A 17144-nucleotide genomic window follows, 5' to 3' on the forward strand; every position below is an offset into this window, starting at 1 on the left:
GCTATTAAGTTAGCCGTTTTAACTTTCGGTCCGAATCGAGATAAATTTAATAATTTGATAAACTTAATTAAGCCCTAGGCTCTTACAGTAAAGTTTTGTACAAAAATTTGGATTTTGAAAAATATGTATAAAATAGGTGTTGGTCTCGCCAATAGAGTAAAAGAGAACCCGAGAATGTGAATTTTAAAACAATTTTTGAGGGGAAGGTTCCACTAATCTGCAACATAAAAGTAGATTCAATTATGGAACACAGCCTAACAGACACAACGAACCCATAACGATTCAATTATGTCGAGGTCTGGTCAGCCCAACCAGGGAAAATGTTTGGTGATATTGTGATGCACGTCAATTGAACCTTTTCGACTGTTTATGGAGACATTATCATACTACCATATGGCAGTGCTTTGTGGGAATATGCAGGTCATAGTAAGAACTTCATCATTTCGGCCAATGTACTATGATGGTTGTCTCGCTTCATTCGCAGCTTAGCGTTGGCTTTTGTTATAAAAACTTTCAAAATCGTGATCCTTCCGTGAATATAAACTTAGTAAAACTACAGTCGTACTGTTTTTGTCGAAACAGTATTACTGAAATTAGTGTTGAGCATTTCTGCCACTTTTTCCGCGATAGTTTTATGTTGTCTGGCCACAGATACTTTTAAGGTTGGTCGGTTTCTGTCATTTAACTTTGGATTTCGCTCAGTATTCCTCTTCGTCGATGTTATAGTATGTTTTATGTATGGTGTCATTATCGTAGATACTATCGGCCGTAACACGTCAGAAAACATCTAGAGATCACATGTTTTACCAATCGCTAGTTTTAACCATTGCAGAACAAAGCTTACAATACATTTAAATATAACCTACAAGACTTATAAACTGCTATAAAATATACACAAAATACTATATGGCGTTACTATATTGCATATTATTTTATCCATGCCTTGTAGATGTTGAGGCTTCACGCATTCTTCACTATATATATCGATGCATAACGAGTAGATCTAAAAAGGAATAAAAATATTGACTGTGAATCACCTGCTATTCTAAATCCCATGAAAACGATATGTGTTAGAGATAGTGCACACATTCATGTAATATGTATTTTGATCAGCAATATCTATTGATGAAAGTTAAACAACCTAACCTAACTGTGCTGTTAAGTTCGATGGAATTGACTTTCGTCTACAAAAATTGTAATTTTCCATTTCATATTATTGATCATTATGTGTATAGAGATGTTAATTATGAAACGTTTGAAATTGGATTTTCAATATTCATTATATTAGTTTCATTAAAATATTCTGAATCTTACGATGATGCTTTTTCATATCCCAATTGTCACTTTTGGTTTTAACATTTTAAAAATGGTTATATTAATGTGATGACAAAGAATTGTCTAGCAAACCTAAAAAGTTTGAAGATTTATGATTTAAGGACGAAATCCAAGCTTAAACGTTCAGATAGCTTAGCAGTTGATCAATGATCTTTTTACTGACGTTTACATGCAATTATCCAAAAGGTGAGAAAATGGCTACCACACGAATTGACCGAAAATGCCATTTTGAACTCTTTCAAAATCTTTTAAAGCTTACATGCCAAAAAAAAATTCTGTAACTTATTGTGTAGGTGACGGTGAGAAACGGAACTACTACTACAATTAAGTGTAAATAGATAGTGTTTAGTTCAGAAGAACCACCTATATCAATATCAAAACGTAATATGTACGGCCATAAGTTACTACGGGTATTTCCTGACTTCAGTTGAACAAATTTTAAATCTAATGATATAGTCTTGCAAAAATACCAGAAACAGCCAACAACAGATGCAAAGAGAATGAACTAAATCATATTAGTATTATTTAAAAAAGCGAAAATAGATTAACAATTGGACCGCTGCTAAACCAACCATTTTATAACCACAAAAATATGGGGAAAATATATAGAGAATGATTGAAAATATATTGATAATACATATTTTACCAATTTTTCTCATTAAATATCTTTTAAATTATAAAAGTAATCAGAATGTTATGCAGGAACAAAATATGTAACACTATAATTGTGCAGGAAAAGAGATTCATTGTAAATCATGATAATAACAGTCACCAAAGTATTATTTTAAATAAATTTCATAAGAAAATATGACAAGGAAGTTCAGATAAAAATGTTTTGTATAGTCGTTGATTGAAGGAAATCCACAAACCTTATAAAATTTACGTTTCAACTATGACTACTACAACACTTACAATGGAAACGTTCCGCTGAAATATGGCATGAAATTTCTAGAGCAAACTAATAAAACTCGACAGACTCAAAATGAAGAAGTAATATATAAAAAAATAAAAAATGTTCAGCAATCGCTGAACCGTGTTTTTCCTCCTGTCAATGTATCCAATTTCGGCGGGACGTATTCTCATTTTTCTCCGGGATATTTTCGGGATTGATGTTTTTGTTTCGACTGGCAACGACTTACACATGCACCTTATTATTCGATATCGATTTGGTATCGGTGGAATTTTTCCAAGGATAAAAGAATATCTATACATTTCCCGTCTTCATTCCTTCATTCTTTTTAAAACTCCGTCCTTTGATAACGAAAATAGAAGATAAAAATACTCTTTTTCTACGTGAACCTAATCAATATATCAAGTAAACATGACTTGAATTCCAATTATAAATGATCATTATGAAGAATTAATCGGATTTCCTTGACAACTGCATATACTTGGATAGAAAAACATTTCTACTTTTAAGATATCGATTTGGGGAACACTTTTTTTTGGTTCGATGTCTTTCAGGGCGAATTTATTATTAACAATATACGTACTATTTTATATAATAACCATTTGTCTATCACTGTGGAATTTCTGACAATTTCAAAATAATTTTCCCAAGTTTCTTTCGAAGTCAGCTTTACACTATTCAGTAGGACAAGGCAAGAACCAGTTTATACGGTGGGTAGATCAGAACTTCCCATCTTTCTTAATTTTTGTCGGGCCACTAAAGATATTTTATCGTAAATGGAAACAACGTTTTTCCTATTTATCAATTTTGCCTAGGATTGCAAGGTGAATACATATTATCAAATATCGATAACGCTATATAGCGAATTAAGTATATCTCTATATATTTATGTATCTGTCTAAAAAACCGATATATAGGTTTTTCTTTTTAAATCCAAAAACTTTCAAAAACACAATAACTTTAATAGTATATTTTCATTTAGCCGGTTTCTGCTTCCATAGATAGATATGAAGTAAGCTTTTCGTTGTCGTCGTTTTTTTATTCATTTGTGTGTGAACAAGAGATTTGTGATGTTTCCAGAGAGCAAATTAACTTTTATCTTCAACCTCTGAATAGGTAGATTAAATAGATGTAGCTGCAGATTTATACTATGAAATAAATTTTCTTGACATCGCTTATGCAATGCTAGTTAGAAATAACTTTTGAAATAGATTCATAATATTCAGCAGATTTGGCGACATGTCGATAATTATCGGCTATTTGATATATTGTTGCATCAGTACTTTCAATATTTTGTATCGAAAATTTATATATTGATAGATATCGATATTTTCAGACGTCGATATGTTATGATAATTATCGATTATTCACGTATCACTAATTCGGGCCATTTATAAAAATTGCCTACTTCGTGGTTGACAGTAGAAAATAAAATTGGTGGTTTAGGTAAATTCAAACAGATTAAATGGCAACACTTTTTGCATTACCACAAACACTAACTAGTCCAACGATTGGTCGATCTTGAGGGGTTCACTATTAACTTCGAAGTTTAAGTAACAAAAAGTAGAAAATCAGTTCTGATAGTAAAGTTCACATAAGAACTCATCGCGATAAACACCATACAATTACAATTTTTATTTTCAATTAAACTGCATTCTTTCTCTTGCTTGGAAATACAAAACATTAGAGAACATTATATGATTTTCCTTTCAGACACCCTGGAATATATCTACATTGAATTAGTATAACTAGATATATGTGACTTTAAAGTCACTCATTAGGGAGAACTGTTGCCTTTAGGAAAAAAGAAAAACATTTTTCCAACCATATTTTTTTTCGGTTTAATTTTTAATCAGATATAGGTAGTATATCTAACGTTTCTATCAATTTTTTAATTTTTTAACAAATATTAAGTATATTGCGAATCCTGGACCTTAGCTACTTCAAAACTAAGGTACTTAAAATTTCCCTCCTCCCAGATTCTCTGTATGGAGGATTCAATGCTTTAAAAAACTCCAAACCGAGAAAAGGTAGAGAAAGGTATTCAAATCTTGAAAGCCGCGAACCAGCCGGTATAGCTCGAACATCGGCAATTTATTGTTAAATATTTACTACTTTAACTAACTTTAATTATGATTAAAGAGTCGAATAAACGTAATATTGAGGTAAAAATACCTCAATATTATCTATGTATGTTTATTGTCTATGTAAGTCTGAATCTGATATTGTATTTGTATAAGATTTATGTGCACAGATATGATTGTAATTGTTCAAAATTAAACATAAGCATTAGGTTAGAACGTATAAGGAGAGAATGAAAACTTACTGTTTTGTAGATATGGTAAATGTATTAGACAGAATCCAGTGATTAATTTTATCAAGAATGGTGTACACAGGTAGTAGCAGAAGAAATAAAAATATAGTAATACCAAGATGACTTGCCAAGTAAACACACCATCGGAGAAAAAAAGAACTAAACTTAAAAAGTAAATATGCTCTCGAATGAAATTGATTGGTGTATTATGTTTCTAGAGGGATAACACTACATAAAAAAGAGCCTACAAACTTACCCTAAACTTACCTTAAACAAACGCCTTCATAGATGGTATGGAAAAGAATAATCTAAACCAATGTAAACAAAACAAATCTAACTTACAAACAAATTATACCTGTGTTCTTAATTGTAGTCTTCGATAATATATGTATTAGATGTACTATAATGTTAAAATAAATTATACTTGATAACATTTTTGTTCAATTATTTTATTTAGATTAGAATTTACTTGTATGTCAAAGCCTAACTGAACTAAAACTCAAAGTTGATGCGGCAACAATGTAATGTGTCGACGTCACAAATATCCACGACCCGTTACTAAAAAAACTTTGAATAGACTATATTAATACATATATATGAATCTGCATCATAAAGTTAGTTTCATATCCATTTTCGGAAGGTATGCAATTTTCATATATATTTTTGTTACCAAATGCTCCAGTGTTTAATAGAATAATAGTTATCGTTTTATGCAAAAAATACGGTCAAATTTGAGTTATTTGTCTTGATAAGTGAATTATTATAATATGCATACACATAGTTCGAATACTAAACTAACCATAATAACAGACTGTTATTTTAATATCATTTTTCCTGATGGCATATTAGATACGTACACATACAGTACACATTTTAGCGATTTTTTAAAAATTTTAGGAGAAATCGACCTACAAATTTGTGACGAAAATATTTTTAAAAGATATAATTGAAAAACAGTATTTTTTAATTCAAAATTGCAAGGAATTGCAGTACTCATCTTCTATCCCATAGATAAGTTTCACTTCTATATAATATAGAAATCATGTCATATGCCAATTGAGGCACGCTAAAACGAAAAGAACTGGATTATAAAAAAATTATTGGTTAATAATATATTGGAAACTCTCAATTAATTTTACATAATAAGTTGTATGTGCAAATTCTAAAGATCGAAGTTCCAAAACAAAGTTCTGAGAGGTACCATAGATGTCCATGACCCAAACACGAATGAATAGGAATGATTATTTATGAAATCTTCATATAAACTTTGTTACTCAGTAAATTAAGAGAATCATAAAGAGACATAAGGAGAGAGTGTATTTTCATGTTAATATAAATAAATATTGCAACTCTTGGATAATACTTGAGTCTTGACACTTAGATATAGATCAACAGGATCAAATCATTTGATCTTGTAGTGCAGTGAAGTGTACCATAAACATAAAAAAACATTAGTGTTACATACATGATCATCATTACTATATATTCGAAATAAAGACCGATTAGTTCTACTAGATATATACCTAGTTTGTAATTTATTGTAAAAAAATGGCAGATTAGATGGTAACGACTAGTAAGTATATTAATAAAAAAAATGTTAATTTTACAGTCCTCTACTAAATATTTAACTTGAACTACATTTATAAGAGAAATTCTGGTGTTTGTATATTAAAAATATGATAAATTAGGACTTTATATTAATTATTTACTTCTATACTAAGTACTTAATGCTCTAGTTTTATTAAGTATTGTTTACACCTATTCAAGGTAATTAGTAAAATTACTTACCTTGCCTTGATTACTTCAGTTCAAGATAGATATTAAACTATAAATTTACAATCAAATATCGAATATCGCTTTGGTTAAATTATATCGAATTACTAACATTTACAATATCCATATCGTTAACTGATCCTTATTGTATATAAATTGAGTTAAAAACCGATATCTAATATTTTGTTAACAATATTTTTAATCAATAATTAAGTACAAGGTGTATCAAAAGAAGTTTTATACATTCCCAAATTAATTTGTTATATTTCTGGCGATTTTGCTATCTTAAAAATCAACATAAAAGAAAGCAATAATTGTCCCATTAATGATATAATATTTAATACATACAATAATATAATACATGTCAATTGAAAAGCGCCCGCTCTGACACATAGATGGCGCTATTCGAATTACATCCATATGTTTTTAATAACCTAACTCTCAAAAGATGCTTGTATAAATTTGACGGCTGTCGGATCATTAGTTCGTGAATTCTAGCATTTTGAGTGAAGGAATTTTTGTTATTCTGAAAAAATGGATAAAGAGGAATTTCGCGTGTTGATAATATATTGCTTTTTAAAGGGAAAAAATACAGTTAAAATAAAAACTTGGCTTGATGCAGAGTTTCCGGATACTGTCCCAGGAAAATCAACCATCAAGGCTTGGTATGCTAAGTTTAGACGTAGTGAAATGTGAACCGAAGACGGTGAACGCAGTGGACACCTAAAAGAGGTTGTTACCGACGAAAACATTAAAAGATCTGCAAAATGATTTTGAATGACCATAAATCTGTGTGGTCTGTGTAACAAGGACACTTCTGAAGTCTGACATATATAAATCTAATGTCTTTCAATTGTGATTCTTAAAGCAATATCTACATTTTTCTTTCCAAGATCGTATTAGAAATAAAGTTATTCGTTTAAGATGTTACATTCAACGCACTGTTGAGCAAATTGATCAACTCAGAAACGCAAGTTATAATGACTTAGAAATGTGGGTCGAATAAAAAGTGAACTAATTCCTCATATACTTCTGTAGTGAAATCGACCTTTTGGGCATAAGACGCAGCGAACAGTTCCAAAAAAGATCAAGAGCGTAAAATCATTATGGAGAATAGGAGACAAAACAATATTGTACTTGTGTACTTGTGTATTGTATCGACTAGTACAAAATTGTACTAGAACAGCTGCGGCTAATCGCCAAATGTCGCGAGATTTAGTGAAGAATATTCGAAGCCTTAAGGCACCAACAGGTTTTCATAATGATACTGAATGTGTTAAAGATAATCTCCAAATATAAACTTCATCATCAAAAAAGTAAGCGGCAACAATTCCTCGTGTCAACATTACAGTCAATCAATGAAGGGGTTTTTAATGCTTTGACCTTCGGTAGCAGTAATTCTGCCAATACAGTATAATATATTAACGAAACTAAATCTGCATGTGCAGTTCACGTATTATCAGACAGCCCAACCTCTAATAACAATAAATAATAATATCATTCCATATAGCAACGACGCTAAGTATCTCAGAACGAACCTTGATGTAAAACTTCGCTGAAAGGAACATATAATATTAATTGTAATGTAATTATATGCAGATATAAACCACTTTCGGATATTTAAATTGAAAGTTCGAATCCTTACAAATAAACTGACAAACACTTTTCACGTTCTCTATCTTTCGATTGGACCATTGAAAAAAGTTTCCAATAAAGTTCCATAGTAAGTGAATTCCCAAACGCCAGGTTACCAATGACAACACCTCCACACCCATTGGTTTCGTTGCGTTCTCGCTAAGCTAAACAAATATAAATTTTCTTTTGAGCCACCTTGTATATATTTCCACGCCAATTAAATGTGTTATAATTAGATACGTGAAATATCAGCAATAATTAAAATAATTTATAAAACACATTTAATATATTGCCTTGTTACCGATGAAACTTTAATAAAAGTTTCGCAATATCCAAATTAATAAATATCCCCGCTAATTAATAGAATATAGGATATTATTTAACACGTGCAGAATTTAATTTAATCATCGCCAAATTTAACAGGCGATTTATCATAGAGTTTAATTAAACATGCATAGCCGGGGTTGTTCTGTAGTTTTGTAATATATAAATTTAAATGATTGTTGATTGACACATTATTATAATCTCTTATTAGACGTTTCTCTTCGTTTTCTTCTAGTTATTTTCTTTACATAAAGGTTAATTAGGAAGAAAAATTAGTTTTGGTTTTTCCTAATACATAGATATAATATACTATGTTAAAGGTAAATTTCATCCAGGCTGGCCAACCGGGATCCATAAGAATTAAGAGTGAGAAATTGAATGAACTGAGTTTTGTCTTGTGAATTTCTGCTAAAGCGGGATTAAATCAAGTCGTGTGTTAAATGAATAATTATGAACGATGAAAAGGACGTCAGGTATGACAATAAAGAAACCGCGGTCAAAGCCTATATAAACGTAACAAACAGTCGCAAAGCACATCTTAATTTGACTCTCTACTGTCTACAATTAAAGCAGTTGAAACACGGGCTGAAGCAAGCACAAGGAAAAGTGTTGCCTTTCATCAAGTTATGAGTAAATTGGGAGAATCTCTACAAAAATCTAGTAGTAGTGACTTCCAAAGAGACTCATGAAAATTAATTGATTCAGTTTTGCCTAGAAAGTTCTTGAGTGATAGAACTATCGCCTGGTTGAGTTGGACTTGGAGTCTGTCGCGGATAGCGTCGGGATCGTAACCGGTGATGAAAAAAGCTGTCATCAGCACAAAATGCTGTTAGTGAATGTCTGGGGAGTGGGAAATCAGCCATGTAAAAGTTGAACAGGACTGGAGCTAGTGGAATACCTTGCGGGACTCCTGCGGAGATTTGTTTTCGAGAGAAGACTGCATCGCCCATCTTTACTTTAAAAAATATCCTCTTCCAAGTATGAGTGATCAGGGAAATTAGGTCATTCGGTAGACCTACTTGGTTCGTTCGTTTCGACTAGACTATTGTGCCATACTTGATCGAAAGCTTTGGATACATCTAGAAAGATGGCTCCAGCTTTGCGACCTCTTATAAGTGCCTGATGGATGATTGCTGCGATGCGAGCAGCTTGAAACAGAGGCTTGAGTGTTTGGCACGGAAACCGAATTGTTCGTTCGAGATTATGTGGTGCACATCAGTGAAACTATTTAAAGTGTGTAATATTTAAAGCTCTTTCGACAAGTTTGGAGAGTGAAGTAATCATGCTGATGCGCATATGGATCATATCGTCAAATGGATCTTACTTGGTTTTCTTTTTGGGGACATCAGCGACAAGCGCATGTTGTGCAAATTATTTAGGAAATGTTTTAACCTCAGAATGGAGTTAATGATATTGGCAAGCTCTGAAAGTTGCTTGCTGATAAGGGGTTTCAGATCGTTTACTGTGATACCATCTGGACCTGGACCATTTTTCGAAGACAGACGTTTAATATAAACCATGAAAATTGTTAAAACCTCAACTTCTGTATTATAATTTAATTTAACTATGAATCCAGTGTTTATCGATCAAAGTCACTTCATCAAATACTGAGTAAAGTAATCATGTGTAAACAAATCCTTTCTCCCGCTATTTCCATCTACATCAAATGTGGTTAAGTACAAGTATTTATACACGTTTAAGGGCTTAAAGAAAACTGTCCCTAACTATATACAAATAATATTATTTAAAATATGATTTCTTTATAATTTCGACTTTCGATGGTTTCTATACATATATTATCTATTACTAGCGACCCGCCCCGGCTTCGCACGGGTGCAATGCTGATACTAAATTAAAAACACTACAGAAAAAATATGAACGTTGTATATAAAAACATAGCGGCCCGCTCCGACTTTGCACGGGCATAAAATATATATGCCTGTCACTCAATGAAAACATGATTAAAATCGATCCAGTATTTTTGGTTCATTCATTACTGCCCTTGGCCTGCACGCATTAAATTTGGAGTAAAACAATTCCTCTTCCCCTATACTTACTATGAAGATTTCCTGCTATCTTTGGAATATCTAAATTCATACAATTTTTATAATTACATTACACATTTTTAAACGCAAATTTTAAATTTGTAATATCTCCGAAAATATTTGTTTAATTTACATGCTGTAAGGAACCATATTGATCTATATTAATTGCACACTGTATTTAAGGTACTTAATTCGATAAGGATTAATTATTGTTTAAAATAGCTTCGTAAATAAGCCATTTTCTCACGTAAAAAGTAAACAATAAAAATGGTTAATGTGGGTTATCCCTAAAAGATAAACATATACCATCGCGGACTTTTTTGTAGACCTTTTTATGGTGTACAATACTGTAGTACATTAATTTGATCTAACTCGTAGGGTTAGGCAGCGTTTTTGCTAATTGCTAAATAAGCCTAAAAAAATAGGTTAATTTACGACATCACGTTAGAAACCTCTAAAATTAGCAATGTTGCCTTAGTATATTATGTATGTATTATACATATAAACCTTCCTCTTGAATCACTCTATCTATTGAAAAAAACGCATCAAAATCCGTTGCGTAGTTTTAAAGATTTAAGCGCACATAGGGATATAGGGACAGAAAAGGCGACTTTGTTTTATACTATATAGTGATGGATATATGTCGAAGTAATACATTTTAAAGTTTTTTTGTTTATTGTTTTTGTTCTATTGAATGAAATTTGGATTACTTGCTTAATGCTAATAGTCGAATATTATAAATCCATACAAATTTAAGAAATTATAGTTGAAGATGCAGATGAGTTAGTTATTGGTAACAACTCAAATGTATTCAAGTTTAGTGAATTCCACTCCACAAAGTAGTGTGAATTAAAAAATGGTACATATGGTATTGGAAGCACCAACAAAAAATAATATAATAATCTAAGGAAATATGTTTATGGTATTAAAAATTAATAAAAAGATGAAGATCAAAGAATTAATGACGATAATTTACCAAGAAATAAAAAAATTACAAATACAATTATGTCAAGGATACACCATAAATAATAATGAAAGTAATACAAATATCAAAAGAGTATCGAAACCTCAACATCTGTATCAACGAATATAACTCTATTATCGGCCAATGATAGATTGGACAAGAAATGTGTAGCATCGTTTTGAACACATTACACCTACTACTACCTTGATAATCAGTGGAGAGACTACTTTGGCGACTTGCATGAATTTGACAAATCATTGTACGCAGCTAATACAGTCATCATAAGATGCCAATGAAGTTTAATATTTTTAGGCGAACCGGTTCAACTGTCTAAAGTGAAGGTCAATGTGAGTCGTAAAATGGTAAAAGAAATAAAAAAGCTATTAATTTGCTTGAGAAGCTAAATTATTTGAGGAAAGAAGAGGCGACTTGATGAAAGGCGATACATAAAATAATCGTAGTCAGGCGCATTAACAGACGCATAATATAGCCTGTATATATATACATATATAACAGTGTCAAATCAATGAAAACAATTCACATCTAATATGTTCCATCCATAAACTGGCGGCACTGGCAAAACTTTTGAAGGTCCGAAGCGACTAATCACCACTCTTAAATTATACAATATAAAAGCCTTAAATTATAAATATAATAAAATATAATAAAAATAATTATAATAAAAATCTTAAATTATACAATTATAAAAGTACGATATTACTAAATCTGCACGTTAAATGCATCCATCAGTATCTTTTCTTACTACTAAATGGTGCTCTATTAATGTTGTGAAATACAAATTTTAGTTAGGATTGAATTTTACTTTCTCAGACACCCTGTAAAATCTTTGTTGATGATCATGACACTTGTTAAATTATTAACAAAAAAATAGTACTGGATGATAATATAATATAATAAACTTAAACCAAGCTAAAAGCAATCCTTTAGTCGAAAGAAAACGAACGACGGTTATTTTGTCCAAATAAAAACGGACGAAGTGTGAAAAAGGGTTCAACTAGTGTCGCAATGGATTTGCACGGAGATCGACGTACAACAAAAATATTCATTACCCAGCAGGATATCCAGTAACGTTCGGGTCTGAGCCGCAAAATCGCCGCCGATTGCGTCAAGAAGGTATCAGGATACGGTAAGGTGAACTTTTAGATCTCGGCACAGCTATAAAATATTCCCTACGGTACCGTTAACGTATCAGTTGTTTTACGATTGCCGATATGTCAGCTCAGGTAAGTTTCGACTTTTTTTTTTCGCTCTTACTACCACCGTCTCGATCTCGTCTTCGTAACATTTTATTTTCCCTCTATTTGAGACGTAAAGTTTTACGGAAAATATTTACGATCTAGTCAACCGCTTCGATTGTTTTATGTTTAAAGTGAAACATTTAATTAACTGATTGAATTTTCACATTTTCCTAATAATCCTAATAATTCTAATATATGCCGGCTTGGTGGCGCAGTGGTAAAGGCGATGGGACGGTCCTCCTACTGTTGCGATAGCCGCGGGTCCGAATCCTGCTGGGACATGGTCGTAAATTTATGTTTGTGATTGTTTAAAATTTGTGAATGTTCTATATAATAATAATATAATAACCAGGCTGGGTAAGACCGTTTCCTGGGATGATTTCTAAGGTTGGTCACACGCCAGTCGGTAGGCTTAATGATGAGGTCCGTAGTTCGGAGCCCACGTTAAACTTTAGGCCCAATCCAGATAAACCCATAGTTGGCAAAGGGAGACTTTAAAATAAATATATATATATATATATATATATATATATATATATATATATATATATATATATAAAATGCTAATAAATCTGCAAAAAAACATGTAATCAGTATTAACTTGGAACTTTATGTGAACAAAATTGAAAATTCTTAGAATTTATTTTTCTATAAAAAGACACCTATATTTCCAAGGATAATTTAAATTATGAAAAATACTCTTAAGAGTATATATTTAAAGATTAAGAATATAAATTTAAGGTTAAAAATATTTTTTCTCAAATTTATAGAATAACATATCCCTTTAATATTAATAAACTAGATGTACGTTGATTATTCCAAAAGTTAAAATGAGGTGACATTGAAAATAAGAACATTATTTGTAACTATTTTATTTACTTGGCTCAGTTATCACTGGTCTGCATTTTTCTTGAAACTATTTTCATGCATCAGCATTTAATAATAAATGCCCTTTAATGGACAAACAGACTGTTTTGACCATTATTTTAATAAAACGCTATATTTACACATACATTTTTATCAAATATTTATGATAACAACTATAATTATAAAACAGATATAAAGTTAAAAATCGTAAAGGGCAAATAATTAACAATTATTTCTAAACCATTCTAGAAGCTTTTTAGTTTTTTTTATTTTCACACAATTAATTGCATTTTCACCAGAATCAATCAACTGTTACTTGGTCCTATGTATAATATATTTAGAGGAACCTATAAATACATAATGTGATATAGCATCAAATTTTCCTGAGAGATATTCAAAAGTAAAACCTTTAAATATATGGTTTATTCTCATTCTTATACTTTTACATTATGCTATGACTCAAGCCGGTAGCACAATATTCTTGAAAAACTACTAGAATATATCTTTAAGATCCTATATACATTTTATACATTGACGAAAAATCAAAAGTAACGTTAAAAAACTATAAACTATAATAATTGTGCAAAAGTTGTTAAATGTGAAAGGGTTTAAAACGCTAAAACCATTAATTTACTTTTACTTACTTAATTTACTAGGGTCCATAGCAGTTGCGCGATATGACACCTCACTCATAAATAAGGGGTCATAGTCTCATAAGTATCGCCTAAACTTTCTGCCGCCTGTTTGCCTTTGTTGATCTTCTCAATGATTCTGTTTATACCTAAATTTCCATGAGATCTCTGTATGCAGTAGTTTGTCAAGTTTTGGTGATTCCAAATTCCAATAATCTATCGATGAACAACTGAGCTATTGAAATACGCTTTAGGTGGACGACACCCTCAACTACAAGCTGTTCTCTGTTCAAACTCCAGTATACTATGTTAGTTCATAGCAACTTTTCGCCTTCCGGTAGCCCTACACCCTAACCTTTTGAGAGAGACTTTTGCCCGAACGCCATTTAAGTACACCAAGGAATGCTTGAAGTAACTGCGGACAATTGGTAGTCCCTCGTCAAAGTATCTTCTATTTTCTTGATAATTTATTTGATTCCGATTTATTGAATGAATTTAAAAGAGAACCATCCATATGATCACTCTGGAATCTTACCTACTGTGCCAGTTAGGAAATATGAAAAGATTTAATACACAAAAACCATTAATTTACTTTAAAATATTATCTTATTTTATTGATAGAAGAATCAAGATATTTACACCATTCAGCCTTATAATAACAGATAGGGCAAAAGTCCCGACACCATTGTGATTGCCTATAACTTTGCTCAAGGAAAAGATAAGTAAGTTTGGTTTTCATAAAAAATGTATTTTGTTTTAACTTTTTTTTTCGTTATGATTGAAAAATTATATCGGCTAAATGGTGACCGCGATTCGCTATGCAACTTTTGGCTATTTTTAAGGCATTTTTCATGATATCCTGCAACATCTGAGGCTGAATTTCTTCAATTCCGTGAAGAATATTGCCTTTAAGATCTTGAATCTTTGGGGCTTATTCACATACACTTTTGATTTCAAAAAACCCCATAAGAAAAAAACCATGCGTGGAAAAAAGTCCTTCAATAATTGAATTGTTGAACGAGCTTTGTCTGCTGTGGCTCCATCTGGCTGAAACCACATGTCCTTTAGTCCTTACTCTTCCATTTCAGGCATAAGAAAATTTCGAATAATGTCTTGGCACCGTTCAGCAGTAACAGTAACAGCAACACCTTGGTCAAAAAAATAGGGACCAAGGATGTTTCCAGCATGAATACCCCACCATACAGTTGTTTTTAGTGGATGCAATATTGTCATGAATTAATTGATGATTCTGCGTTCCCCAAAACCAGCTGTTCTGTTTATTGATGTGGCCATTGAGAAGAAAATGGACTTGATCGCTCATTATCAATTTAGACGAAAATTCTTTAATTTTACCAGACAGTCTTAGGATTCCATTACTGTACTCAACTTGTTGATCAAATTCTTTCGGTAGTAATTTTTTGACTAATTGAATCTTGTACCGGAATATTTTCAAATCAGTTTTCAAAATTCGGCTTAAACTGCAGAAATATGTAACTGGGAACCATGTCTCTGAATTAATGTTTCTGGAGACTCTGAAACACTCGTACCAGAGCCACATCTTCAGCGTTACGAGACGTCCGTTGTCTTCCAGAACAAAGCATGTGTGCTGCCGTGCCGTACTGTTGAAAATTGGAATGTAAACGATAAATTGTGGTTTTGTGAGGCATTGGACGATTAAGATAATTTTGATGCAATTTCCACTGAGTGGCAATAATGGAACGATTATTTTCTATAAATATTGTCACTATTTCTGCTCGTTGTCACTATCCATAATAAAATTTGGACGTCTACGCAACACAATGGTTAAAGCAAAACAGAGCTAAACGTCACATAATCAAGATCGCGCGCAATCAAAATGACAGCGGGACATTTGCCCCACCTGTTACAACCCTAAAATTTTTTGTCTTCAATCACTCATCCAACAGAACTTCCTCCGACGCCTTTCCGATTTCTCGTAGAATGATACCAAGTCCTTTACACAGACGCATCCAAGTCAAATGCAGATGTAAGAACAGCTATATACAGCAGAGTTGCAAGCGAACTTTACAAATTATCTCCGTACACCCCCATTTTGTTGGCCGAACTGTTTCCAATCCTCAACACCGCTAATGGTCAATTCGCTGTAAATCCTAGAAAAACTCGTACACAAAACATCCACTAGCCAAAAATACTATCAAGCTTAACAAAAACCTTACTTCTGCTCATGTTACTATAACCAGGATTTAACTTCCGAGTCACACAGGCTTTCCAGGAAAGAACAAGCTCACAGAGAGGTCAAGGAGGCCGCCCACCACGGGCATCTATACCGATTTAAGTAAGGATATATGAACAATAATTAATAAAATAATTATAATGAATAATCCAACACATGAAAAATTTGGTACAGTTAGAGTGGGACCTTTTGAAAAAATACAAGCTGTGGCTTTTAAAGTTCGATTTTCCTATGGCAATATCCTTTCGTTTTAACCCTCACTCCTAAATCAATAGATTATTGATAGGTCATTGTAATTACCCATATTATTTTTTAACTGCTGCGTTACTATGGCACAACACATATTCTCCCACACCATATGCAATTGTAGTCATCTATCCCCTATAAGGACCCGTCATTGCCTTTGAAATTAATTTTAAAACATTAAAAATTTTTAAACATATCTGTTAGGCCATGCATAATCAGTCCAAAATTGGCATAGTTAATGGAAAGACGTTTTCATTACCATTCTGGACATTTAAAATGATACAATTATTATAATTACAATCACAAGCATGCAGTACATCCATGCCCCATCAAGATTCGAAACCGCGACTATCGTAATGGTAGAAGGGCCGTCCTTCGCCTTAACTACTGCGCCAACGAAACCGGCTCATTACGAATCGTTCAGACCGATTCAGTGTGCCTTGGTTGGCCATAGCCATATTTTGGATGTACCATTTTTTCTTAATGAATACCTTTATAAAGAGAAAAAATAATCAGAATACATACAAGTATCTAACATTATATCTACTCAATTACACCTTACAACAGTCCAACCAGCAAAAAATTAAATGTGTGTATGTTTAATTAGTTCACTATATCTCCGAAAAAG

General features: G+C 32.0%; 2 protein-coding genes across 2 annotated transcripts in view; one reads left to right on the forward strand and one right to left on the reverse strand.

Moving 5' to 3' along the window:
* Positions 1-17144, reverse strand: part of Lar (tyrosine-protein phosphatase Lar) — a 1580452-nt gene that overhangs the window by 1246072 nt on the left and 317236 nt on the right. The window lies entirely within an intron of this gene.
* The window catches only part of LOC143197855 (larval cuticle protein A2B), a 58747-nt gene continuing 54119 nt past the window's right edge, over positions 12517-17144 (forward strand). Inside the window, exon 1 of the mRNA XM_076406611.1 lies at positions 12517-12544. Within this exon, the coding sequence (XP_076262726.1) occupies positions 12533-12544 (12 nt within the window). The 5' untranslated portion in view covers positions 12517-12532. The remainder of the gene's footprint in view (positions 12545-17144) is intronic.

Source organism: Rhynchophorus ferrugineus, unplaced genomic scaffold (assembly GCF_030347505.1).
Source record: "Rhynchophorus ferrugineus isolate W39M unplaced genomic scaffold, kcgeb_rfMv2 rfM6, whole genome shotgun sequence".
Taxonomy (NCBI): domain Eukaryota; kingdom Metazoa; phylum Arthropoda; class Insecta; order Coleoptera; family Curculionidae; genus Rhynchophorus; species Rhynchophorus ferrugineus.